The sequence below is a fragment of the Spinacia oleracea genome, chromosome 4 (assembly GCF_020520425.1).
Source record: "Spinacia oleracea cultivar Varoflay chromosome 4, BTI_SOV_V1, whole genome shotgun sequence".
NCBI lineage: Eukaryota > Viridiplantae > Streptophyta > Magnoliopsida > Caryophyllales > Amaranthaceae > Spinacia > Spinacia oleracea.
In genome coordinates this window covers 131041251-131057935 of record NC_079490.1, presented here as the reverse complement: position 1 = coordinate 131057935, position 16685 = coordinate 131041251, and the positions used below count along the sequence as shown (strand labels likewise).

Sequence of the window (16685 nt, the reverse complement as noted above, 5' to 3'; positions counted from 1 at the left end):
AACTTAAAACCCAATTCTCGTCAAATTTTACCTCCTCTGGTTCAATTTTTTTCAAAATTTCAATCATAATAAAAACAAGTACACATTATTAAACTAGGATCACCATATGTAAATCAAATTTCGATGAAAAAAACAATAAAAAAAAACCGCGTACCTGCTCAAGATTGTATTTCCGCACAAGATTTCTTGATTTCTTGGAACAAAAAGCGAGAGTGATAGGCAAAACGAAAGAGATGAGATGGAACGAAGATCGAATTTGAAGCTTGGTGAGAACTGATTATTGGAAAACTAATTGATCTGATGGAAATTGCCCTGGGTTCGTTTTTTAGGGTTTTTGTTTTTGAGGTTTTTCTCTCTCTATTACGTATGTACGTGGGTTAAGCGGTTTCCAAATAATTTGGAAATTTTTTAAAATCGCGCTTTGAGAATTTTTAGTCACGTGCGTGGCACGTTCGTATTCTCGACGGGTTTAGTTATCGAGAAATAACATCGACCACAACCAGCGTCGAGAAACTACGCATACTATTTTCGCAGGCCAGCGGTCACTCACAGCGTCGAGGGGATAGCATCGAGAAACACCGTGATTTCTAGTAGTGTCTATAGGTAGTCGCAATATTTAGACTAAAAAAAGCGTCACTATTTGCACGCTTATAGACGCTTTTGTTTGCCACTATACAACATATAGCGATGCTTTGCCCTGGAGAAATATATAGACCCTTATATGAGTCCCTATCCTCTGCTTTCGTGCCAGTTTTGGAACATATTTAGACCCTTTCTAGTGTCACAATTTCCAGCATTTTTTTTTCAAATTTTGTATTATATATATATATATATATATATATATATATATATATATATATATATATATATATATATATATATATATATATATATATATATATATATAGCAATTAATTTTAAATCATGAATTATTTATAAAAATATATATTGACCATCTATAAATGATCGCAATCAAATTAAAATATTAATTTACTACATTATCATAAAAAATGTAACGTCGTACTTTAATTCAAACTTAGCAATAATGTACTCGTTAATTTAGGAAAAATGATAACAATCATCTATACATTGAATTAATTTGCAGAGTGTAGTACGTCAAACTGAAATAAAAACGATATTTTAAAACAAAAACTTCCTAACTAGCATAATATTTTCTACAAGATAGTCAAAAACTAAATAAAAACAACTTTCTGACTATGTACGAACTAATTACCAAGTAAACATGTTGCTATGCTAGCTTAGCTTCAAGATAACTTGTTGATCTCTTGATCTACAGTTTACCATTACCACTTGAACTATCAGTAATCTGCAAAGAAAATTTAATGTCAAATATATACAAAGCATTATGATCATATTTTAAAATAAAGAGAATATTAACAACAATAATCCGAACTACTAGAGGTCTTCTCAAAATAATCCTAACTAATGATTTATTCAAATAATACCAACTATTAATCACCCCTTCCCAAAATAGTCCCCCTTTACCTATAACCTTTCAATACGATAACTTTAATATATATATATATATATATATATATATATATATATATATATATATATATATATATATTCCAGAATACTACCAAGTATGAATTGCCCCTTCCCAAAATTGTCCCACATCTGAACATCATACCTTTTACATGGAGAGAGAAAATGGAAATTCAAATAGAAAGTTTCTAAATTATATAGAAATTGATGTGCTCGCAAAAGTAGGACATAAAAGGAAAATCCAGTGAGTTATCAAAAACATGTTTCTAATCAACATATAAATTGAATAAAAAACTACGAAAAATAAGAAAATTAAAAGCAAAAAAGGAGACAAGAGTAAAGAAGTTTATAACTAGTGGCAACAACTTCATTGTCGTAAAGGATAAGGGCGGCGCAAATGCAAGCGGATTTTCCAATCAACATTGTTACTCGAGATTAGGAAAAATCACATACAAATGAGGGAGAGAAACTTTTGGGGAGAGAGAAAATTAGCAGAGACTTTTGGGAAGAAAGAAAATGAGGAAACTTTGAGGATAGAGGAAACAAAAATATAAGGTTTTTGATTTCTGAAAAATTTATATGCAAATTTTTTAAAGAAGGTAAGCGCCTATATAGCTTCTTTATTTTCTTTTGGGGGGAGGGGGCACACCAATAGATGGATATACCTTGGTATAGCCATCAGAGATATCTGGGTTTGAACTTTGTTGGGCTATCACAAAGTAAGTAAGCCCAATGATTATAAAGATGGTAAAATAAGAAATGCGGGCTAATCGACCTTATGGTACGGTCTAATCAGTTTGATGTTTGAACCAACCTGGTCCAACTAATCCACCCAACCCATCTGCACACACCTTAATTCGAAAGACCTCAACTAGATCACCCGTTAATTTTGGAATTTAAAATAGTTATCACCGGAAAAAAAAAACTTATAGATTTGTAATCATTTTTGCTCAAAGTTGACTCTCTTAGGCCCCATTTAGTTCAATTTAGTTCTCCTTAACTGATATGAACTTAACTTATTTTTTCTGAACTGATCTGATCTGAACTTATTTTTTCTGATTTGATATTATCTGAATTTATTTATCTGGTCTGATTTAAACTGATCTGATTTTTCATAATTAAGTTTTAAATAAAACTACAATTATTAATATTAAATGATTTACATGTAAAATAAATTTTGTTTCAAATTTATAATATAGTTGTAATTACAAATTATTTATTTGACTTTATTCAATATTTAAATATTCCATTTATTAGATAGACTTGAACATGATTTAGATAGATCTGCACCTAATCAGTTTTGAGTTAGACATGATCTAGACTTACCGGTTCTGACATGGACATAATGGTTCTGACTTGGACATTATTGGGATACATCAGATCTAATATGAACGTATGGGTTCTGATCTAGACTGATGATTCGGATCTAGACATCATCTGTACATAATCGTTTCTGATTTGGACATGATCTGTACAGATAAGTTTTGATATGGACATGAGCTATATAGATCGGTTTTGACCTGGACATGATCTGCACATACCGATTCTGATTTGGACATAATGGTTCTGAGTTGTACATAAAGGTTCTAATCTGGACATGATCTGCACATATCAATCATACTGGTTATGATCTAAACATATTAGTTAAGATCTAGACATGATCTGGAAAACAAATCGGTTCTGATATGGATATGATTTACACAGATTCCTTTTGACCTGGACAATGATCTATATAGATTGATTCTGATTTGGACATGATCTGTACTGATCATGTCTGGTCTAGAAAAATCTTTACAGATCAGTTCTGATCTAGACATATCGATTTTGATCTGAACATGACCTGTACCGGTCGGTTATAATCTGCACATATCGGTTTTCTGATATGGACATGATCTGTAAATATTAGTTATGATCCGGACATGATAAAATCATACCGGTTTTGATCTGGACATATAGGTTCTGATCTTGACATGATCTGTACAAATAAGTTTGGATCTAGACTTATCGGTTCTGATTTGGACATATCAGTTCTGATCTGCACATGATCTGTACATATCGGTTCTGATCTTGACATGATATGTACAAATCATTTATGAATTGGACATGATCCGATCATACTAGTTCTGATCTGGACATATCGGTTCAGATCTAAACAACAACATTTTTATTATTAAAGCAATAATAGTAATAAAATAATAGAAATAAAATAATAGTAATAATAACAATGATATAAATATGTACCAATAATAATAATAATAATAATAATAATAATAATAATAATAATAATAATAATAATAATAATAATAATAATAATAATAATAATAATCAAAATCAAAATAATAATCAAAATCATCTGATCAGATCTGATTTGGACTTAATTTTTTTGATATGATCTGATTTGAACTTATTTTTTATGATTTGATCTTATTAAATATGAATTAAGTAATAAGGTCATGTATAGATCGGTTATGATCTGGACATGATCTGTACATATTAATTCTGGTCTTGTTCTGATCGGTTCTGATCTGGGAAGCAGGACACGCCATTGGGCTGCTGTGTCCCGTGTCCAACACGTATTGGACACCGGCATGCCTTGGACACGCGAAAATATATGTCTGACACGTGAAATCACGTATCCGGTGTTTTTTGAAAAAATAGTACACGAGACACATGACCGGATACACGATGAACACGTCTTGAACACATATTCAATGTTAATTAATATTTCAGATTATTACTTTCTTTTTCACAATTGCTTCGAAGGTCTCCTAAGCAATCAACAACCTTCATAAACATAGGACCATATTCACAAGCCACCATGACATTTATTAAGGTCTCCTTTGTGGGTTTCTCCCATCGTCATGTGAATCGGATCTAATTATGTGTATGAAGGCTTGGTGTACATTCGCAACACTCCCCTTCTACTTTCTAGGAGGAGTGAAAGTTGTTACAAGGGAAGACAAAAAATGTGGGATGGAGGAGGAGATGATTGTCGTGTCATTATCGTGTCATTTTGTGTAGAATAGTTCTATTTTCTTATTTGAATATCGTTAATAAATTTGATTTCTTTTTGCATATTAATATATTATTGATTGTAATTTTACCTTTTTTTATATATTATACGAAGTATTATTTTAATATTATTATTTTTCGCGTCCCCATGTCTGGCATTTTTTAAAAGGCGTATCCCTGTACCCATATTGTGTCCGAGTCCGTGTCTGTATCCCTTTTGGTGCAACCTAAGTTTTGATATGCACATTTTTGTCTAATCTAGACAAGATCTGTACAAATTGGTTATGATCTGGACATGATCTAATCATACCGGTTCTGATCTGGACATAACGATATTCTAGACATGATCTATATTGATTGGTTCTGATCTGGACATGATCTGTACAAATTAGTTCTGATCTTGACATATCGGTTCTAATCTGCACATGATTGTACAGATAGATTCTAATCTGTATATGATATGTACATATCAATTATGATTTGGACATGATATGATTATACCGGTTCAACCTGGACAACAACATTGTTCTTATTAAAGCAATAATAGTAATGATAACAATGATAATATAATAATAATAATAATAATAATAATAATAATAATAATAATAATAATAATAATAATAATAATAATAATAATAATAATAATAATTTAATAATAACAAAGGTTTCCTCTCGAAACGGGCGATTAGGGCAGGGGCTGGTTTTGAATTCTCGGCCAACGGCGGGGTTACTCCGGCCATCTCGCCGGTGCGTTTCTATTCGTCATTTGCGACGGTGATACAGGTATGTCAGGGGGTGTTTTGCGACGGTGATTCAGGTTCGACGAGGGGTGCTTTGCGACGGTGATACAAGTTCGACAAGGGGTGTTTTGCGACGGGGATACAGGTTTGACAAGGGGTGTTTGGCGACGGTTATTCCAGGGTCACAGGTCAGCGGTGTTCGCGACGGTTATACAGGGTCACAGGTCAGCGGTGTTCGCGACGGTTATACAGGGTCACAAGGGGTGTTCGCGACGGTTCTCTCTAGTCAGCGCCGTTCAGTGGTGTTCGCGAGTTCTGAAGTGCCGTTCAGTGGTGTTCGGCAGCGGTGTACGGTGTGCGTTGTTGTGCTTGAGAGGCTGTCTGGTTTGCGTTGTTTTTGTGGCAGTGTAGGTGTTGGGTGTTTGGAAGTTGCGACTCAGTTGCAGTGTTTGGTGTTAGGAAGTTGCGTGTCAGTTGTGGTGGTCATTGCGTGGTGGTCAGTGGTGTTTGTAGTTTGGAAGTTACCAGCAGTGGCAGTGGCAGTTTCGGTGAGTTCCGTTTCAGTTTCAGTGCGGTTGAAGTGCTTTGATATGGCGGCTTCCGTGGAGAAGTTTCATTGCCCTTTTATGGGTCTTAGCGGGTGCCAGGATGGTGGTGGGCGTGGTCTGGTGAGGAGTTCTCTGCTCACTCACTTACGGGATCGTCATTGTTGCTTTGGTGTGCGGGATGTTACCCGTCATACCCTTACTACCAATTTGCAGGTTTTTTCTACAGTTGAGGTGACCTTTCGTCGCATGGGAATTTGGCTATGTGAAGATTGTTTCAAGACTCATACTCATCGTATTAGGTGTCGACATGGCAGTGGTTCTAGTACGGTTTTTGTGGACCCGCCTCATTCTGGGGATGGTATTATTCGTTTTATTCTCTACGGTATTTAAAAACCTCTAGCTCCTACTTCCGAGCTGTCTTCTTCTGATGCGCCTCGAGAACATCATTTTTCTTTTGATGTTGCTCTTCTAGACTCTTTATTGTCTAAGCGGTTGCGTTCTGTGAAATCCATCCCTCCCAAATGTCGTTTGGGTTTTTCGCGAGTTCTGAAAGGGGCGCTTGATAAGGTGATTTGCAGACCAGATGACATCGCTTGTTGGGTTCAGTTGCTCGTGTTACCTCTTTGTGTCCTCACGACTTTTTCTCCGCGGAGTAATCGTGAGTGTTCCTCCGGTATAAGGCGGCGACGACAGGAATAGAGTATCACCTCTGCTATTCGTTCTTGGGGTGTGTCTGGTGGTTCTGAGCAACTTGTCATAGACACATTGGCTAGCGTGTCTCCCCCTCTATTGGATGTTGACGAAGACCATGATTTGGCAGAGCGTAATATTAAGCAATGCAAGAGAAAGATTTATGACGGTCACTACACGGCTGCCGTTAGAGTTCTTTCGTCCTCAGGTCTTGCCCCTCACAATGACGCTACTCTTGCAGATTTACAAGCAAAGCATCCTTCAGTTCCGGTCCCTACCTTACCGGATATCCCTGTTGATCATCACCTTACTGCTTCCTCCGCTGGTGTGTTGGAGCAGATTAGGGGCTTTCCGCGTGGTACTTCGTGCGGTAGAGATGGCTTGCGTGTTCAACACCTTTTGGATTGCTTGGGTGGTGCTGCTGTAGCTGTTTCTGATGAGTTGGTGGACTCTATCACTCAGGTAGTTAATCACTTTCTTTTTTGGTATGTCATGGGCCTTAGTCCCAATTCCACATATTATTAATTATTACTTATTAATTATTATTTATTATTTAATATTTATTATTTATTATTTATTATTTATTATTTATTATTTATTATTTATTATTTATTATTTATTATTTATTATTTATTATTTATTATTTATTATTTATTATTTATTATTTATTATTTATTATTTATTATTTATTATTTATTATTTATTATTTATTATTTATTATTTATTATTTATTATTTATTATTTATTATTTATTATTTATTATTTATTATTTATTATTTATTATTTATTATTTATTATTTATTATTTATTATTTATTATTTATTATTTATTATTTATTATTTATTATTTATTATTTATTATTTATTATTTATTATTTATTATTTATTATTTATTATTTATTATTTATTATTTATTATTTATTATTTATTATTTATTATTTATTATTTATTATTTATTATTTATTATTTATTATTTATTATTTATTATTTATTATTTATTATTTATTATTTATTATTTATTATTTATTATTTATTATTTATTATTTATTATTTATTATTTATTATTTATTATTATTATTTATTATTTATTATTTATTATTTATTATTTATTATTTATTATTTATTATTTATTATTTATTATTTATTATTTATTATTTATTATTTATTATTTGTTATTTGTTATTTGTTATTTATTATTTATTATTTATTATTTATTATTTATTATTTATTATTTATTATTATTATTTATTATTTATTATTTATTATTTATTATTTATTATTTATTATTTATTATTTATTATTTATTATTTATTATTTATTATTTATTATTTATTATTTATTATTTATTATTTATTATTATTATTATTTATTATTTATTATTTATTATTTATTATTTATTATTTATTATTTATTATTTATTATTTATTATTTATTATTTATTATTTATTATTTATTATTTATTATTTATTATTTATTATTTATTATTTATTATTTATTATTATTATTATTATTTATTATTTATTATTATTATTTATTATTTATTATTTATTATTTATTATTTATTATTTATTATTTATTATTTATTATTTATTATTTATTATTTATTATTTATTATTTATTATTTATTATTTATTATTTATTATTTATTATTTATTATTATTATTTATTATTTATTATTTATTATTTATTATTTATTATTTATTATTTATTATTTATTTATTATTTATTATTTATTATTTATTATTTATTATTTATTATTTATTATTATTATTATTTATTATTTATTATTTATTTATTATTTATTATTTATTATTTATTATTTATTATTTATTATTTATTATTTATTATTTATTATTTATTATTTATTATTTATTATTTATTATTTATTATTTATTATTTATTATTTATTATTTATTATTTATTATTTATTATTTATTATTTATTATTTATTATTTATTATTTATTATTTATTATTTATTATTTATTATTTATTATTTATTATTTATTATTTATTATTTATTATTTATTATTATTATTATTTATTATTTATTATTTATTATTTATTATTTATTATTTATTATTTATTATTTATTATTATTATTTATTATTTATTATTTATTATTTATTATTTATTATTTATTATTATTATTTGTTATGTATTATTTATTATGTATTATTTATTATTTATTATATTTTATATTTTATTTATTATATTTTATTTATTATATTTTATTTAATATTTAATATTTTTTATTTTTATTTTTATTTTTATTTTATTTTATTTTTTATTTATTTTGGTAATATTCTGTTAAGTTAAGTTCAATTAAGTTCAGTTCAGTTTAGTTTAGTTCAGTTCAGTTCAATTCAATTCAGTTCAGTTCAGTTCAGTTTAGGACCATTCAGTTTAGTTCAGTTCAGTTCAGTTCAGTTCAGTTTAGTTCAGTTCAGTTCAGTTCAGTTTAGTTTAGTTCAGTTCAGTTCAGCTCTAAAGAACTGGGCCTAACCCCTTTAAAATAACCCCTTAATGACTCGACTCGCTTTTGATTAGCATTGAAGTTTATCCGATGTGCCCAATAACCAAGTCTAAAGACACACATAATCAATGACAGATCTTGAACAATTTTATTAAAGGGGTCCAACAGAAGGACAATTAAGCAAGTATACTACCTCCGTTTCAAAATGATCCTTACACTTTCCGTTTTAATCCGTTTTGATGTGGGTAAAAATACCCCGCTTACGTGGCTCCATTAAACGTGAGACACGTGGCATTCCCCGGTTGGCCAGCCATCTATTTGGCTGCCATTTAGGAGCTACAATGTGCTGATGTATGACTAGCCAAGTTATGCCAGCAACTTTAAGGCCCATGGCCCAAAGAGGAGATTTGTGATGGTGACACATGTCACCATCTGATAAACCAACCAATCATATGAGGTCACTCTAGGGTTTCCCCCAAAAGGGGGGCTATAAATATACTCAATTCCCAAGAAATTGACACACAATTCTAGATAGAGAAACATTCTACTACTTACTTTAATGCTTTCTGTTTATTAATTACATCTTCCTTAAAACCCGTGTCTTACTTAAGCATCGGAGGGAATATTCCTTCGGGAATATTCTTGTTTTGTAGGTACGCCGCCGACGTGGACTGGACTCAACGCTACGTGGAACCTGATACCTCCTCGTCATCATCCAAGGAAAAACTCCCACAACATTTGGCGCCGTCTGTGGGGAGGTAAGGTAACATGGTAGACGTCCAGCACTTCGGAGACGGGCCCATCAGTCGAAGCGAAAACGACGAGAGTGCAATCAATGGTGATCGTCCTCCTCGAGGGAGGGACGACAGAAGCAATCCGTCTGTAGGACAAGGCGGTCGTCCTGAATCTCCTCCTGAGCCGCAACTTGAGCAGGTTCAAGTAGACGATGAGACGGGTCAACCTTTGCTTCCTCCAGGCGGCCATTTGAGAGCTGATGCCGACACATTTATGGAAGAAAACCCAGACTTGCCGGTGTCTGCTGGACAGCTTAAAGATATCCTAGCTGGATTCAAGGCGCAGATGGACACCCTACAAGATGGGATCAAAATTATCCGTTCTAAGTCTCAGGGGACGGGAATACCATTCTTTAATGGACTCGCTCGGTCTAATGTTTGGCGGCAAGACCAAGCACGAAATGACGATCATGACAGACGCTTTGAAAGAACCAGAACTTCCTTCCAGCCCATAGCTCCGCGTCGGGTTCTACCAACTTTTCGGCCTGAACTTGAACCGTCCAGAAGAGTACCGATCATTCAGCTGGATAGGCCTCAAGAAACTGAGCTGTCAGATACTGGTTCCACTCCCGTCATGCAAGATTCACCCCTCGCTGCCCCTTCGCGCCGTCTCACCAGGACTCATGTCAGCCGTGCGGACAGCGAGCGGCGTAGAACATCCCAGAATAGGAGGCAGGATCCAATATGCCATATTCAACAGGGAGTGGCCGGCATTATCCTTGATTACACCACTCCATTCTGTGCTGATATCATGAACGCTCCCAAGGAGCCTAAAGTGAAGCCGCCAGCTATTGACGCCTATGACGGCACGTCTGACCCTGATGTACATCTCTTGGCCTATCGGCACCATATGTATGTCCAGGGAACTACCGATGCAACCTGGTGCAAATACTCCCCGTCCACTCTGAAAGGAGTTGCCTCAAAATGGTTCGAGAAGTTGCCCGCGGGAACGATCAATACTTGTGCGGAATTAGAGATGTTGTTTTCAGCAAGATTTATGGCTTATAAAGAGGAGAAGAAGACGAGCATGCATTTGGGCCGAATACAGCAAGGGAAAGATGAGTCCTTGCGAAGCTATGTTCGACGTTTCAATTTGGAGTCTGGACAGATTCCAGACTTACCTGACGGTGTAGCCTTTGATAATTTCTTCAGGGGACTTAAGATGGGGTCCTTTAAGTTTGACCTGGTGAAGAAAAGTGTTAGAACTATGGCCGACGCTCTAGATGAGGCCGAGTCCTTCATTCATGCCACTGAAATCTGCTCCGTCCCTAAAGAGTCTAAGGGAACAGAGACCACTGACCATCCGCAGCGAAAGGACAAATCGGATAAAAAGACCAGCCGTCCGAATGGGACATGGGCCATTGAAAAGAAAGGTTATCAGACAACTCAGTCTCAAGGACAGAAGAGAGGACGTCCCTATGATAAAGAAAGGTTCGAGTACAATACCGACTTGTACACAATACTGCTGGATGTCAGTGATAGATATGAGATTGATCGTCCGTTCCCCATGAAGTCGCCGGTGGAAACTAGGGACAGCTCTCTTTACTGTAAGTTCCACTGTGATGTAGGACACGAAACAAAAGATTGCAAGAGTTTGCGGAGGGCTCTTGATGGGTTAGCCGCCAAGGGATTCTTGAAGTCGTATCTCAGTTCGAGTGCAGGAGGAAGTGGTAAGAAATTCTACAAGAAAAGCAAGTCACCGTTATACCGCCGTGACGACAATGATACTGATCCAGAAATTGTGGCCGTCATTTCTAGGGGTCTGGCCGCTGGTGGCCCAACAATGAGAGGTCAAAAGGACTTTGCAAGCCGATTGGGGCAGGTCATGTTGTCTAGAAAATCCCCAATGGACCACTTCCCTAAAGTGGAGATTTGTGAATCAGACAGGGGCAAGATCGCCACTCCACACGACGATCCCCTGGTTATTGAATTGAAGGTAGCAAACCTCAAAGTAAGGCGTATATTAGTAGATACGGGGAGTTCGTCTGACATTATCAGCACAGCTTGTCTAAATCGTCTTGAACATGACCCCAAGACCATTGAAAAGATACATTACCCGATCATTGGATTCAGAGGCGGCATAATTCATCCCCAAGGGATAATCACTTTGCCCCTACGAGTGGGAGGTCGGCATCAGAGCAAGAACCTGAACGTCCGATTTCTAATTGTGAAAGACCTCACAGCCTATAATATCATATTGGGGCGTCCAACTTTAAACCAGGCCAAAGAGGTGGTCGTCACTCATCTTATGCTTATGAAATATGTTTGCGATAAAGGCCAGGTCGGCACTATTCATGGTGATCAACAGCTAGCAAGAGACTGTTATCTCACTACGCTAAGCCCCGAGGCTTGGGGAAAAACTGACGAAGCACGAACAAGCTCTAAAAGAAAGCTAGATGAGATAGAGGAGAAAGTCAAGAAAGAAACCTTCACCATTGCCACGGCGCACATGGAAGCCAGACGACCTGAGCCGGTTGGTGGACATTATGAAATCATCCTCGATGAAACACGTCCAGATAGGACGGTGCCAGTAGGGGTCTCTCCTGACGACCAGCTTGGGGCACATTTGGTCACTCTCCTGAGAGAATTCCAGGACATTTTTGCTTTTGCTGTGGAAGAAATGCCGGGCATCGATCCAAGCATACCCGTCCACAAACTCAATGTAGATGAGTCTTTAAAACCTGTCCGTCAGAAGAAGAGAAATCATGGGGAAGCAAGAAACAAAGCCGCAGCTGAAGAAGTTCAGAAGTTGTTAGAGGCTGGGTTCATTCGGCCAAGTCAATATCCAGATTGGGTGGCAAATGTAGTGTTGGTACCAAAACCCAACAAATCCTGGAGAATGTGTGTGAACTATACAGATTTAAACAAGGCTTGCCCAAAAGACAGCTTCCCTTTGCCCAAGATAGACCGGCTGGTAGCTAGATTCAACGACAGGTCATGCTTTGATGTCCTTCATGGATGCATACTCGGGCTTTCACCAAATTCCCTTGTGGCCAGATGATCAAGAGAAAACGTCATTTGTTACTGAGCAAGGCCTGTACTGTTACAAAGTGATGCCGTTTGGCTTGAAGAATGCACCGGCCACATTTCAACGTCTGGTCAACACTGTCTTCTCTGGTCAGTTAGGGCGCAATATCGAAGCTTACATTGATGATATGATAGTAAAAAGCAAGCAACGTGAATAACACTTGGCTAACCTAAGAGAAACTTTTGAAACGCTCCGAAAATACCATATGAGGTTGAATCCAAAGAAGTGTGTTTTTGGGGTGACGGCTGGAAAGGTCTTGGGATTCCTCATTGATGAAAGGGGAATCGAGGCCAATCCTGATAAAGTACAAGCAGTAATAGACATGACGTCGCCAAAATCAGTCAAGGAAGTCCAACGCCTGACGGGATGTCTAGCGGCCCTGGGGCGGTTCTTATCAAGGGCAGGTGACAAGTGTCATTACTTCTTCGGCACAATCAAGAAGAAGAGCAAATTCGAATGGACTGAGTCGGCAGAAACTGCCTTCGTCCGGCTAAAAGAGCACCTCCACACCCTACCTCGGCTTGTCAGTCCTCTTCAGGGGGAAACTTTGTATGTGTATTTGGCCATCTCTGAATGGTCCTTGAGTGCTGTGTTGCTAACTGAAAGGGAGGGAGTGCAACTCCCCGTCTATTTTGTGAGCCATGTCCTGCAAAACGTTGAATTAAGATATTCTCCAATTGAGAAGTTTGCACTTGCGCTGTTTATGGCCAGCAAGAAGCTGCGCCCTTAATTTCTGGCACACAAACTGGTGGTATACACAAATCAACCCTTGAAACAACCCCTTACTAAGCAAGACGCTGCTGGGCGAATGCTGAAATGGGCAATTGAGCTGAATGCATTTGATATCTCATATGAGTCTCGAAAAGCTATCAAGGGACAAGCATTTTCCGATTTCATTGCAGAAATGACAAGGCCAACTTTTGAAAAGAATGTGGCGACTCGCTGGACAGTCTACGTGGATGGCTCATCAACCCAGAACGGGTGTGGAGCCGGCATAATATGTCAATCCCCTGAAGGAGACAAGTATGAGTATTCCATGCGGTTCAATTTTCAGACGTCCAACAATGAGGCAGAATATGAAGCTTTATTAGCCGGCATAAAAATGTGCAAAGCCGCTGGAGCCCATGAGATACTTGCCTTCTCCGACTCTCAGCTCATTGTGAGTCAAGTAAATGGGGACTATGAGGCAAGGGACCCTAACATGATCAAATATATGCAAGCTGTGCATCAAGAAATAGAACATCTAAAGAGCTTCGAAGCTAAGCAGATCCCCAGAATAGAGAACAATCAGGCTGATGCCCTGTCAAAGCTAGCTAGCTCGGCTTCCTGTGATACACCGCGTCACGTATTTTGGGAAGTAAAGGATAAGAGAAGTATTGAGCAGGAATTGTGCGCTCCTATGATAGCTATTCTGGATCGGTCCTCAACATGGATGGACCCTATCATTGCTTACAAAGTGGACGGTTCGCTACCGGACGACCCAAGTTTGGCTGCCAAAATACAAAAGAAGAGTTCTTGGTTTGAATGGTGGAATGGTGTTTTGTACAAAAAGTCATTTTCTAGACCTCTCCTGCGCTGCGTCACCCCTGAGAAAGGGAAAGAAGTTCTAGATGATTTGCACCAAGGATTATGTAGCTCCCACATTGGAGGGCGAGCTTTGGCAGAAAAAGCCTTGCGAACTGGTTATTACTGGCCCACGTTGAGAGAAGACGCCCTGGCCATGGTGCAAAAATGTGACAAGTGCCAACGATTTGCTCATCTCATCCACCGGCCGGCCCACCCTCTCACTCCTATCATGAGTCCCATTCCGTTTGCCAAGTGGGGAATGAACTTGTTAGGGCCATATACAGCGGCCCCTGGAGGCCGGCGCTATGTGATAGTAGCTGTTGATTACTTCACCAAGTGGGTTGAAGCAGAAGCTCTCAAAAACATAAGAGCAAGTGATGTGAGGGAGTTTATTTGGAAAAATATCATGACTCGCTTTGGAATACCACAAGCTATCGTCTTTGATAATGGGCCTCAGTTTGAGACGCCTAAGCTGAAGGAGTGGTTAGCAGATCACGGCATACACAGCTGTTTTGCCTCAGTGGGACGACCTCAAGCCAATGGCCAAGTCGAAGCGTTTAACAAGATTATCTCCGAGGGGATAAAGAAGAAACTAGATGAGGCCAAGGGTCTATGGGCTGATGAGTTGCCAAACGTCTTATGGTCCATCCGCACCACGGCCAAAAACTCAACCGGCGAAACCCCATTCCTGCTAGCCTATGGTGCTGAGGCCGTGTTGCCCATAGAAATGTGTGAACCTACACTAAGAGTCATGCTATATGACGAGAATGCCAACTGGGAAATGATGAAGTTGGCCCTTGACTTTTTACCTGAAGTAAGAGGAAATACAGCATTGAGACAACAGTTGTACAAGATAAGGATGGCGAGGGAATACAACAAGAAAGTCTCTAAAAGAGTGCTCAAGGTAGGAGACTTTGTTCTCCGAAAGATGGAGTCTGTGGGACGAGCCAATGAACAGGGTAAATTGACCCCCACTTGGGAGGGACCCTATGAGATTTATGACGAGGTCAGAGATGGAACCTATTGCATTCAGGACATGCAGGGCCGACCAATTCTACGCACCTGGAATGCAGACAATCTTAAAAAATACTTTTTCTAGGGTGTATTCTGACTATCTTTTATGAAAGAATTTGAGGTTTATACAACGGCCACTAATGGTCCTAATGGAGTAGTAGTCTCCCTTGTAACCGGCTAAATTCGCCTTACAAAGTATAAATAATACTACTTTTGTTTCGTCCTATTTACTACTATTACTAACTAACTTAACATGCATGCAAAAAGCCTAATCAAATAAGGGCCTAAGAAGTAGCCCTAGATTAGCACAACATTTACAAAGCCTAATTGATTGAAGCCTAAGAAGTGGCCCAGATTAGCATAAACATAGGCTGATCACCTATTAAATCGTAAACACCGTTCCCAAAAACATAAACGTTTATTTTTCTAAGGCAAATAGGTTCATTCCCTATATGCCGCGGCAACACACGTGCCGCTTCGCACTGACGACGGGGGCAAACCCCCACTTAAGTCATACGCTGCGGCATCAATCATGCCGCGCCCAATTTGCGAAGGGGGCAAACCCCTCACAATTTGTTGTTTTCTTAAAAAACAAGAATATTTTCTAAGGCAAATAGGTTCATTCCCTATATGCCGCGGCAACACACGTGCCGCTTCGCACTGACGACGGGGGCAAATCCCCACTTAAGTCATACGTCGCGGCATCAATCATGCCGCGCCCAATTTGCGAAGGGGGCAAACCCCTCACAATTTGTTGTTTTCTTAAAAAACAAGAATATTTTCTAAGGAAAATAGGTTCATTCCCTATATGCCGCGGCAACACACGTGCCGCTTCGCACTGACGACGGGGGCAAACCCCCACTTAAGTCATACGCTGCGACATGAATCATGCCGCGCCCAATTTGCGAAGGGGGCAAACCCCTCACAATTTGTTGTTTTCTTAAAAAACATGAATATTTTCTAAGGCAAATAGGTTCATTCCCTATATGCCGTGGAAACGCACGTGCCGCTTCACATTGATGACGGGGGCACACCCCCACATAAGTGATACGCCGCGGCATCAAACATGCCGCTCCCAATCTGCGACGTCGACAAACCCCGTACAGTTTGTGGTTTTCTTAAAACAATGAATATTTTCTAAGGCAAATAGGATTACTCCTACATGCCGGAAAAAAAAGGTAGTTCAACTACGAGAAGCCACACAATAATCCCCATACCCAAGTTCAGCGGCATGCGTCAATCAATCAACTAAAATAAACTTGGGCATGGGAGTCTGATTCAGAGACTTGCAAACACCTTCTCTGGGGCATA

The 16685-nt window shown here is 37.0% G+C and overlaps 1 protein-coding gene across 1 annotated transcript; it reads left to right on the top strand.

Moving 5' to 3' along the window:
• Window positions 1-13602: 13602 nt before the first annotated feature.
• LOC130471888 (uncharacterized) lies at window positions 13603-15459 on the top strand. Its single transcript, XM_056842230.1, has 3 exons — window positions 13603-14739; window positions 14818-14968; window positions 15086-15459. The coding sequence occupies exons 1-3, from the start codon at window positions 13603-13605 to the stop codon at window positions 15457-15459; spliced, it is 1662 nt and encodes a 553-aa protein (XP_056698208.1).
• Window positions 15460-16685: the final 1226 nt, after the last annotated feature.